Genomic DNA, 12,915 nt, shown 5'->3' on the forward strand with positions numbered 1-12,915 from the left:
AAATAGTTTTTGAGTTTATACTATTTGTATCATTGTTAGTGATTATTCCAGATTGTAAAAATGGTGGAATATTGGTGGAAGAAAATGGAACATTAAAATGTAACTGTCCACCAAACACATTCGGTGACGATTGCAGTAAGTACAAATTAAAAAAAGTAAATTTACCAATCTCTCCTCGTTCGTCTAGTCGTTCAGATGGGACAATAAACTGTGGCCCCGTGTGCTTCAGGTTGTACACGTTAAAGATTCTCGACAGTTGGAAATCAAACAAGAGTAGGATAATGCCACTGTCCTGGTAAAATTTCCCCTCCCTTCCATGTACACTTCATGGCGTTGTCCGTCTTCATTTATCCCACATGGTGCATAAAAGTAGACGTAAAACTCCATTCATTTCATTTTTCAAATTTTGTCATTGATATTTTAGAATGTGAGTACAAGTACAAAATTTCCCTCATTGTACACTGCATGGCGTTATCCGCCTCCATTAGCCCAATTAGAAAAGTAAGACGTAACATTCCATTCATTACATTTTTCAGATTGTCGATACAAGTTTACAAATGTAACATTTTTGGAGCCCGATCACTACGGAGAAAGTGCAGGATCTGATTCAGCGAAATGTGATGAAAACTGTGCTATCGACACCAGATGTTCCACTTCTACCATGCTTCCTAGTGGTAAAACATGTTATCATTACGAAACACCAATTATCTTAGTGACGTATGATAGAGATGAAGATAAATGTATTGGAAGGTGCAACGAGATGAGTGAATGTAAAACGTTTGGCATTGACACCGGCATGAATTCTGCTTGTGTTTTATTTAACGTTACCTTGGACAAGATTCCAGATAAAATGAAACGAGCTTACCAAACCTTTTTTAAAGCAGGAGAAAAAATCTGCGAATAATAAAAAAAACATGTTTATCATGATATAGACCTATCTCTGTTTTTATTTTTGGCAATAACCTTGGGTATAAGGGGGTGAGAGCCGACTCTAAGAAACAAAGGCACAGGCATCAAAATTATTCTTACTTTCGAACCCACGGCACCTAATCACCTAGCAGACTATAATCCAACTCGCTACCGACTGAGCTATTCTAGAAACTAGGTATTAGGGGGGTTGGAGCTGACTCTCGGAAGCACAGGCACAGGCATCAGAATTGTCTTTACCTTGTGGAGGATTCAAACCCACGGCACCTAATCACTTAGCAGACGACAATGAAAGAGATATTCTAGCACGGGCAAGGATAGGTAATGATCGTTTTATATTGAGAGTAAACGAGGTTCACTATATACCCTTGAGGCTGACGTAGATAACAGAGGGAAAATACATTAAAACGCAGCCGTATTGCATTGGATACGTCTACATGAAGTCCAAGAAACCGAAATGTATCACTGCACGAGCATAGATCATAGAGAGTCTCACAGGTCTTGTGTGTATTTCAAATAAGTGAAAGAAATGAGTTGCCGATGATACTAAACAAAAGTACACCAAAATGGACACAGGAAACTCGTCTGACCACTAGATACTCGGTTGACCTTTGCACATAATCGAGTGCAGTGGACTGCACGCATGGTAGTAGTTTTTAGGCATCTGTGACACACTTCTCTATAGGCACTCCATGTTACCAAATGAACTAGAGTTGGTCCTGGAACGGCAGATTAAAAGGTGTCAGAGAATCTGAAATTAAATAGTTTGCTTAAGTTGACACTAGAAAATAAGGAAACTCATCTTTAACACTATAATTATATGTTTATTACATATATTATTCAGAACATACAACAATGTATTCAGCTAACTGTTCAATAAAGGAACTCTCAAAGATATATATTCATTTAAGGAATGAATGTGGATCTTGTTATCGTTACCGGGAAATAAACGCTGGTTTATCATGTGACAAGACAAATGACCCGGCGTGATAAAATACGCTAAAATCTTCTATTTTTTAATTGTTAAAATACCCGAAACCGTGTTGTTGCTTAATTCACCGATATCTGTCAATCAAGTTCACCGCCCCGCCCCTAACAATATAGTTCTATAAACAGACAGTCTTCTTTGGATAATAGAATTATCAAATATTTAATATTCCATTGAAATATTAACAACAATTGTAAATTTAAATAAATTGTAAAATTAGATTAGACTCTTGGTAAAAAACTTGGGTCAATCCTTGTTTTCGTTTTCGATATATTCATACGCCTTATTGTCACGTGACAAACTACAGTTATTGGAAAATAAACGCCGGTTTGGATAACTTGTTTATTGAAGGGAGTGATAGTATTAACAATTAAGTCATTATCATGCATAGGTTATATCTATAAGTTGTTTGCTCTCTCTTATTACCTACCTGACACTATGATTACAATACGAACATGAAACTGAAAAATTATTTTAGAATAGCTCTGGAAAATTTAGACCAAATCCAGGTTCTTTCCCATCCCCGGTCATTCAACTCGCCATGGTCCAGCGACCACCAGCTTGGCTGAGGTACACCACAGTCCGGCTCTAGATTATTTAGACCAAATCCAGGGTCTTCCACATCCCCGCTCATTCAAATTGCCATGGTCCAGCGACTACCAGCTGATGTGGGACTGGGGTGTCGGGGATGTGGACAACTGTTATAGGAGAAGTTTTTTTAGGTGGGAGGTGGGGGGGGGGGGGTTGGTAAACAAATAATTTATTGCAAACATCTCTCCAGTATGTGTTCTTAGATGTGTTGTTAAATTACCTTTTAAACTAAATGACTTATTACAAACATCACATGTATAAGGTTTCTCTCCAGTATGTGTTTTCAGATGTGATGTTAAATTACCTTTTAAACTAAATGACTTTTGCAAACATCACATGTATAAGGTTTCTCTCCAGTATGTGTTCTCAGATGTGATGTTAAATTACAATTATGACTAAATGACTTATTACAAACATCACATGTATAAGGTTTCTCTCCAGTATGTGTTCTCAGATGTGATGTTAAATTACCTTTTAAACTAAATGACTTATTACAAACATCACATGTATAAGGTTTCTCTCCAGTATGTGTTCTCAGATGTGATGTTAAATTACCTTTTAAACTAAATGACTTATTACAAACATCACATGTATAAGGTTTCTCTCCAGTATGTGTTCTCAGATGTGATGTTAAATTACAATTATGACTAAATGACTTATTACAAACATCACATGTATAAGGTTTCTCTCCAGTATGTGTTCTCAGATGTGATGTTAAATTACCTTTTTAACTAAATGACTAATTACAAACATCACATGTATAAGGTTTCTCTCCAGTATGTGTTCTCAGATGTGATGTTAAATTACAATTATGACTAAATGACTTATTACAAACATCACATGTATAAGGTTTCTCTCCAGTATGTGTTCTCAGATGTGATGTTAAATTACCTTTTTAACTAAATGACTTATTACAAACATCACATGTAAAAGGTTTCTCTCCAGTATGTGTTCTCAGATGTGTTGCTAAATTACCTTTTTAACTAAATGACTTATTACAAACATCACATGTATAAGGTTTCTCTCCAGTATGTGTTCTCAGATGTGATGTTAAATTACCTTTTTAACTAAATGACTTATTACAAACATCACATGTATAAGGTTTCTCTCCAGTATGTGTTCTCAGATGTGATGTTAAATTACCTTTTTAACTAAATGACTTATTACAAACATCACATGTATAAGGTTTCTCTCCAGTATGTGTTCTCAGATGTGTTGTTAAATTACCTTTTTAACTAAATGACTTATTACAAACATCACATGTATAAGGTTTCTCTCCAGTATGTGCTCTCAGATGTGTTGTTAAATTACCTTTTTAACTAAATGACTAAATGACCTCGATCTCGACATGCTATTTTGTTCGGGCAGAACTTACACAATTTTTATTCGATGGTTTTCATATTTTCCGGTTTGGACAACGTATGACACCTTGAAGTATACCCGTCAAACTTTGGGACATTTTTTTATGGACACTCGATATGTAATATAGTCTTCAGAAATACTAGAAATGTACGAAAATCACATAATTCCTTCAAAAATATCTCAAAATAGTAATTTTACTTTCTATTTCTATAGATGTCCTTTCTATGTATCACAGAGTGTTTTTAACTTTCGGATGATTCTGGACACACATGTATTTGAAGACTCATATTTCAATGTTGAGTTGTGAACACTATTACTGACTAGCTAAGCTAATAAAAAGTATGATTGTGCAGAAAAATGGCCTATCTGTCCCTTTAAGAGAATAATGTAATGACACACTTAAATCATATGATAGCAGTCATGGGCTTCTATCACTTTAATTGGTTACATTTGTTAAACCGAACGCACCATAGATCTCCTTATGCGTCTTTAATCTAAACGAACTGGCTCACCAGTTCTAATTACCTCCCTTACGCTCTCTTCCGGTCACCTGACTTTAGCAGACGGCCACGCTGAATTGTTTCTTTCTAGTCTTACAATGTACCATTACAAATCAACTTTCCCAAAGTTTATCCGCCCTTCTTCTCAACTGGTGTGGCGGCAGAGCTGTAGAATCCATGAAGGTCGAGAAGAAATTCAACCTGAGACTGAGAGGACTTTAACTTCCGGACTTGTTTATCGTGAAAGACGACGATTCTGCCTTCCCATACGAAGTGAAGACTAAGGTTTACTAACTTCTATTTATTGTCATATTATATTGTGTTATTATAGGCCTAATCATGCCTAATGGTGGAGAGCCAGTGAGTTAGACCAGGGTTCAATCCCGGCATAGGTCGAGATAATATCTTCGGATTTTAAAACTTGGTTAACTATGAGTTATTGCCCTTGTTCTTGAAATGCTTGTAAACACTCTAAAAGGCACAATTCTTGACAAATTTTGATGAAAGTTGGTATGGTTGTTTATAATCACCCAAGCATGAACCTCATCCAAACTCAGAAGAATTGAAAAATATTTAGTATGAGTTATTGCCCTTGTTCTTGAAAATGGGTTAAATTTTAAGTTTGTAAACTCTCTAGGAGGAACAATTCTCGACGGATTTTCACGAAACTTGGTGTGAGTATTTGTCATAAATTTGTTATAGGATGAACCTTGTTGAAAATCAGAAAAATTGAAATATATTTAGAATGAGTTTTTGCCCTTGTTCTTGAGACGCGTTCTAGTTTCAACTTGTAAACAGTCTAGAAGGCCCAATTCTTGACAGATTTTGATGAAACTTGGTAATATTTTTTAGTATATTACCTTGTCTAGCGCTATCTATTTCAAATATAGCGGAGAGCTGCCACGGCTCAGTGAGTTAGACGCTTGCTCACTAACCTGAAGGTCCAGGGTTCAATCCTAGCATAGGTTGTGATAATACCTTCCAATTTTCAACCTGGTTTCCCCCTGTCAGTGATGTAGGTAAGAGGGGCTGACATGAAAAAGCGTCTTGTCGTTCAGATGGGACAATAAACCGAGGACCCGTGTGTTACAGACTGTACACGTTAAAGATCAATTGGTCCAATGTGCTACAGGCTGTGCATATTAAAGATCCCTCGACAGTTGGGAATGGAAAAAGAGTACCGGTAGGCTAATGCTGTTATCTAATAAAGTTGTCCTGGCAAAATTTCCCTCATTGTACACTACATGGTGTTATTCCTCTTCATTAGCTCACCTGGTGTAGAAAACTAGATTTATAAAATTCCTTTGATTTCATTTTAATTTTTCCACTCCCAAGAGCCCCAAAAACCAAAAAGCAAGTTCTGTCCAGAACAGCTTTAACTGGTTAGTTTTGACCGGTTAAAACCGTTGTCCAAAACCCTTTGAGTGGACAAAAGCGGTAAAAACTAACTAAAGCAACACTTTGTTGTAGTTTTACACGTTTTTTTTCTTAAATCCACTTCATTTAATCATACACAATAATTGTTACAGTCAAGTAACCTAATTTCGTGGAAACCTATTAATCGTGGATTTCCGGAAATGATAAATAATTTGCATGAGCGACCTTGCGCGACCTCTGCATTAGTTTGTTTTGATAAACATGGGTTTTCTCTACAATATCAGCTAGTAGAATGAATCCAGTAGTTTCAAGCAAGGTAAAATGTATTAATGTATACTTTGACAAATACAAAATGGCGGATTTCACTTATTACCAAACGTCACAATTTTTTATCGGCCGAATTTCCTTATAATCCCAAGCGGTAATCAGAATTCCAAGTGTCGTCTGCTAGATTCTATGTCAGCAGAAAATTTCTATGGAACACAAAGTGGACCATATTCTTATGTTGTTTCAGTGACTTTTAGCAATAAATCACACTACGTATCTTATTTTGTCAGTCACTATTTTTTTTTAAAATCGTGGTTCTTTGAAGGAATTATCACTAGTTATAATGAATTGATATTAAAGATAAATACTAAGAGAAGTTAATTATACCACCCGGTATCCATACAACGTGTTTTTCTCGACTTATTTATAGATCAAACATTGTACACGAAAATAGGTGACGCATTCTGCCGCCGTTGCAGAGTTGGTTGCTCATGAAATATGGGTCAAAGTGAAGGATTCATAAAGAAAATCGAAATAAACCGATTTTAATTATTTTGTAGAATATCTGAGGAAACTTCTAAGACATAATTTTGTTTTTGTTTTTTTAACGAAATTCTGTGTTGAATCTTTTATATCCACGAAAATAGGTTACACCACTGTATATTATACAGTTTATATTCGCAGTTTATACATGGATAAACCGAAAAAATGTTCAGGTCATTCCTTATAATCAAATCAACTCGAATACTTGTTTAAATATTTATGTAATATAACAACAACTTCAGGCACATTGGAAGTTCAATTCTAAATGGACGAATTCTAAAAAAATTTAGAATTCATGATATTGTTGGAATTTGGAGTGTGCACATTTGAGGGAATTTAGAAAATACCTATATCATTTGGTGATGTTTCGATTTCGGCTCTGTTGATGTTCGAAGGAAAGACATCGACGCCGTGAAGTGGCCACGTCAATCAAACACAATGATAAAAGTAGTCCGTTAAGGGGTGGAGCTTATATTTTCATTTCGTTTACACAGATATAAACCGAATTCACGTGACCGCTGTTATCCAATCAAATTGCGTGAAACCGTGTAAACGGTATGGTGATTTAATTTTTGAAAATTATATCATTTCACAGACTGGAGATAAAAATACTAAGATAGCTTGCCAGGCAAGGTAATATACGCCCACTGGTAGCTTTGAATTTGAATAAAAATATTTAGCAGTACAGTAACAATTACCAGTATGAAATATTCAACCTTCAGTCATACAATTCTTTTGAACTTTTTGGGCCGATACTGAACAATATTACCAAGTTTTGTCAAAATCTGTCAAGAATTGGGCCTTCTAGAGTGTTTACTAAGATAGCTTGCCAGGCAAGGTAATATACACCTACTGGTAGCTTTGAATTTGAATAAAAATATTTAGCAGTAAAGTAATATTATGCAATATAACCCCAAAAAGTTCAAAAGAAGTGTAAGACAGGTGATTGTTACTGTACTGCCAAGTATTTATATTTAAAATCAAAGCTGCAAGTTGGCGTATATTACCTTGCCTGACAAGCTATCTTTTTATTATACGCCCACATCTCTCTATGTGGACGTATATGGTTGGCACCCCTGTCCGTCCGTCCGTCAACATTTGCTTGTAATCGCTCTAAAAACTAGATTTTTTGATGGAATCAAATGAAATTCAGTATGTGTATACATATTCATAAAACGAAGATCAAGTTCGAATTTGAGCTATTTTCGACCGTTAGAAGCAGAGTTATTGCCCTTACCCCAAAATCTTGAATATGCTATTAGTCTCTTAGTTTTCAACCAATTTTGATGAAACTTAAAATGGATGTTATTAGACCTAAAACGCAGTATTATCTTGTCTTTCTTTAATTTGATATTAATCACTCTGGCATAGGGAATGTCACTCTAGCATGAAAGGGCATAACTCTGCTATTTAGGGGGCATAACACTCTCTTAGAAAGGGTATCACTCTGATGTAAAAAGGCATCACCCGGATATTTAGGGGCATGACTGTGATGTATATGGGCATCACTCTGATATTAAGAGGCATCACACTAGCATTTAGGGGGTACAATATATTGATGTATACAGGGCATCACTTGAATGTATGAGGGCATTACTCTGATATATTAGGGAAACACTCTGATGTATAGGAGCATCACTCTTATGTATAAGAGGATCACTGCGGTATTTAGTGGCATCACCAATGTATAGGGGACAGTACTCTAGCGTTTATGGGGAATCACTCTAATGTTTCTAAGCATCACTCTTATGTATAAGAACCATCACTCTTCCATGTAAGGGCATCACTTTGATATCTAGGGTATCAAAAGGGAATCACTCTGATGTCAAATAGGCATCACCCTGATATGTAAGGTTCATCACTCAAAAAGAGTATCACTCTAATATCAAAAAGGTATCACTTTGATTTTTAGGGGACATCACTCTGACATTCAAGGGCATCACTTTGATGTATATGGGTCATCACTCTGGTGTATAGAGTTCAACACTCTAGGGGACAACACAGGCATTTAGGGGGCATACCACTTCGATACTGATCACTGATGCATAAGGCCATCTCTCCAGAAGTTAGGTTGCATCACTCTGATGTTACGGGGGCATCACTTTAGAATTTAGAGGACATCACTGATGTATATGGCACATCACTCTGATGTATAGGTGCTATCACTCATATATTAGGGCAACACTTTGGAGCAACTCTCTAATATTAAGGGGGCACCACTCTAGCATTTAGCGGTCATTACTCTAGTTTTTAAGGGCAACACTCTGGCATATAAGGGCATCACTTTGATATTTAGGGGGCATCACTTTGATATACAGGGCCATCACTCTGATGTATAGGGGGCATCACTCTGGTGTATTGGGCGCATCACTATAGCATTTTGGGCATCACACATTGATGTATATGGCACATCACTCTGGTGTATAGAGATCAACACTCTGATGTAATGGGCATCACTCTGGCATATAAGGTCATCACTTGAATACTTACAGCAATCACTGATGCACAGGGCGATCACAATTTAGGGGGCATCACTCTGATGTATAGAGGGCATCACTTTAGAATATCTAGGGCATCACTCTGGCATGTAAGGACATCACTTTGATGTATAGGGGGCATCACTGTAGCATGGTTTTGGCATCATTCTAGCATGGAGGGGACACCCCATTGATATATAGGGGGCATCACTCATGCATACAAGGGCATCACTCTGATATAAAGGGGGCATCACTGATGTTTAGGGGGCATCACTTATACATTTATGGGACATCACTCTGATGTATTGGCATCACTCTAGCACTTAATGGCATCACTGGCATATAAGGGCATCACTTTGATATATAGGGCCATTGCTCTGATGTATAGGGGGGAAACACTGTAGCATATAAGGGCACTACTTTGATATATAGGGCCATTGCTCTGATGTATAGGGTGAAACACTGTAACATATAAGGGCATCACTTTGATATATAGGGCCATTGCTCTGATGTATTGGGGGGAAACACTGTAGCATATAAGGGCACTACTTTGATATATAGGGCCATTGCTCTGATGTATAGGGGAAAACACTGTAACATATAAGGGCACCACTTTGATATATAGGGCCATTGCTCTGATGTATAGGGGGGAAACACTAGCATATAAGGGCACTGCTTTGATATATAGGGCCATTGCTCTGATGTATAGGGGGAAACACTGTAACATATAAGGGCACCACTTTGATATATAGGGCCATTGCTCTGATGTATAGGGGGAAACACTGTAGCATATAAGGGCACCACTTTGATATATAGGGCCATTGCTCTGATGTATAGGGGGAAACACTGTAACATATAAGGGCACCACTTTGATATATAGGCCATTGCTCTGATGTATAGGGGGAAAACACTGTAGCATATAAGGGCATCACTTTGTCATTTAGGGGCATTACACTGATGTTAAAGAGACATCACTTTGATGTCCAGGGGGCATCAGTCTTATGTTTATGTCTATTGCATAGGGAGCATCACTCTGGCATACAAGGCATCAGTCTTGCTTAGAAAGGGCGTCACTTTGATGTAAAGGTGGCATCACTCTAGCATTTGGGGGCATCACTCTGATGCATAAGGGGCATCACCTTAGCATTTAAGGGCATCACTTAGATATTTAGGGGCATCTCCCTATCATATAAGGGCATCATTTCGATATTGAGGGGCATCACAATCGTATAAGGGCATCACTCTGATGTATAGGGGGAATCACCTTAGCATTTAAGTGCATCACTATGGCATATGAGGGCATCACTTAGATGTTTAGGGGCATCTCCATATCATATAAGGGCATCATTTCGATAAAGAGGGGCATCACACTCGTATAAGGGCATCACTCTGATGTCATCACTCTGATGTATAGGGTGAATCACTGATGAATTCTATCATCTAGGGGCACCACTCTAGCATTTATGGGCATCACTCTAGCATTAAGGGGCATCACTTTTGCAATTGGAGGCATCACTCTAGCATTTAGGGGCATCACTCTAGCATTTATGGGCATCACTCTAGCATTTAGGGGCATCACTTTAGCATTTAAGAGCATCACCCTAGCATTTATGGGGCATCACTCTAGCATTTAGGGGCATCACTTAAGCATTTAGGGGCATCACTTAAAAATATAAGGGGGATTAATCTGATAGGGGCATCACTATTGAATAGGAAACATCACTCTGACATTTAGGGGGCATCACTCTGACATAAAAGGCATCACTTTCATATGACAGAAAGAAAAACAGAAATTTTTCAAAGACCTGATATTTTTATTATTATTATTATTTGGGACAAAATTTGTACAACAACAAAATTTTAAAAAAATCAAGAGTATAAATAAAACCATATGTTCAAATATTTCTTTAATATTTACAAAACAGAATTTCCAGCTAAAAAGGCCCCGTACATTGGCTAATTAAAAATACAAAAAAAAGCTTTTGGTTTTCTGTGACCTCCTGGAAAAATTTTTCATAAGAATGGTGTTTCTGAAGTTATGTGCTAATGAAAGGAGCATGCACACGAGCGGTTTTCGTCAGAGATTTTTAATATCAAACAAGTTTGATAATTGTCTCCGATAGTTTTATCATCTGTAAGACAGACCGTCATCATCCAATCAGATTCATTTTCCTTTCAATTACATGATCTTCACATGATTATCAACATAGTGGAAAACGACCCACTGGAGAATTTTGTCGGTGAAACGGTTGACAAGACTCTAGTCGGCGACAAAAATCAACGAGATGCTGTAAAGTTTGAAATAGCAAGAAAAATAAATTTTTAAAATAGCGCTTACTAAGCGCTTACTAGCAAAAGCGTTAAATAAAGAAAAAAAATTGTTTTAAAAATTCAACATAAAACGAATTTTAACAAAAAAGGCAGACATACTTGTCCAAGAAGTAGCTTAAAATCAGATTCTAAATTCGTTTTGTAATACTTTTTTTGCTCTCTATTGTAATCTAACACGATTTATACCAAGGTCATGTTCTGGGATAGCGAAACCCAAAGTAGAGTGATATAACCAATGCGATACTAGCTTGTAAAAGTGATTCTGATTGGTTTGAGAGCAGTGCTATAAATAGCTTGTAGCATCACCAGAACACGACCTAGGTATAAATCTCGTAAGATTATAATGGAGACCAAAAAAAAATATAACGAAATGAAATCGTAAAATAATTTTAATTTAACAATATCTTTTAAACGTAAAAACAAAAGTTTGGGGAAAATTAAAGAGGTTAGCACTGCAAAGCTTTCATTAAATAATTTGGTTATTTTACATTGACCTTTATCAATTTGTACATAATTTACAATATTTTACATGGTTTATATATACACTACGTTTCAACTACAAACTAAACATTTCATATTACAATAATAAAATATTTTCACTGTTAAAATAGAGCTCAATACATCAATTGTAGAGCGATATAGAAATACCACTGTTAAAATAGAGCTCAATACACCAATTGTAGAGCGATATAGAAATACTACTATTAAAATAGAGCTCAATATATCAATTGTAGAGTAATATAGAAATACCACTGTTAAAATAGAGCTCAATACATCAATTGTAGAGCTATATAGAAATACCACTGTTTAAATAGAGCTCAATACATCAATTGTAGAGCTATATAGAAATATCACTGTTAAAATAGAGCTCAATACATCAATTGTAGAGAGATATAGACATACCACTGTTTAAATAGAGCTCAATACATCATTTGTAGAGAGATATAGAAATACCACTGTTAAAATAGTGCTCAATACATCAATTGTAGAGAGATATAGAAATACCACTGTTAAAATAGTGCTCACTACATCAATTGTAGAGTGATATAGAAATACCACTGTTAAAATGGAGCTCAATACATCAATTGTAGAGAGATATAGAAATACCACTGTTAAAATAGTGCTCAATACATCAATTGTAGAGTGATATAGAAATACCACTGTTAAAATAGAGCTCAATACATCAATTGTAGAGAGATATAGAAATACCACTGTTAAAATAGAGCTCAATACATCAATTGTAGAGAGATATAGAAATACCACTGTTAAAATAGTGCTCACTACATCAATTGTAGAGTGATATAGAAATACCACTGTTAAAATGGAGCTCAATACATCAATTATTGTAGAAATATTAAACAGACACTGAATCATATTGTTACTCTGAGTCTCTATACAGAGAGCTGAATTGAGCTCTATCAGCCGGTAAACTAAATAATTAGATGAAAATACAGATAGCCAAAATTGAGCTCTATCAGGCGGTAAACTAAATAATAAGATGAAAATACAGATAGCCAAAATTGAGCTCTATCAGCTGAAAAGTAAATATTTA

General features: G+C 36.1%; 2 protein-coding genes across 2 annotated transcripts in view; one reads left to right on the forward strand and one right to left on the reverse strand.

Moving 5' to 3' along the window:
• LOTGIDRAFT_175491 (hypothetical protein) overlaps positions 1-904 on the forward strand; it is a gene marked incomplete at both ends in the record, with an annotated part of 1,261 nt that extends 357 nt beyond the window's left edge. Inside the window, 2 exons of the mRNA XM_009056951.1 lie at positions 52-135; positions 537-904. Of these exons, the coding sequence (XP_009055199.1) occupies positions 52-135; positions 537-904 (452 nt within the window). The remainder of the gene's footprint in view (positions 1-51; positions 136-536) is intronic.
• A 1,909-nt stretch (positions 905-2,813) lies between these two features.
• Positions 2,814-6,475, reverse strand: LOTGIDRAFT_175492 (hypothetical protein; the record flags this gene model as incomplete). The annotated part of the gene is made up of 8 exons (XM_009056952.1): positions 2,814-3,229; positions 3,263-3,397; positions 3,431-3,481; positions 3,575-3,649; positions 3,683-3,733; positions 5,300-5,303; positions 5,981-6,017; positions 6,450-6,475. 8 exons carry the CDS (start codon positions 6,473-6,475, stop codon positions 2,814-2,816), a joined length of 795 nt encoding a protein of 264 aa, XP_009055200.1.
• Between the last annotated feature and the right edge of the window lie 6,440 nt (positions 6,476-12,915).

This window comes from Lottia gigantea (genome assembly GCF_000327385.1).
Source record: "Lottia gigantea unplaced genomic scaffold LOTGIsca_291, whole genome shotgun sequence".
In the NCBI taxonomy this organism is placed as follows: domain Eukaryota; kingdom Metazoa; phylum Mollusca; class Gastropoda; family Lottiidae; genus Lottia; species Lottia gigantea.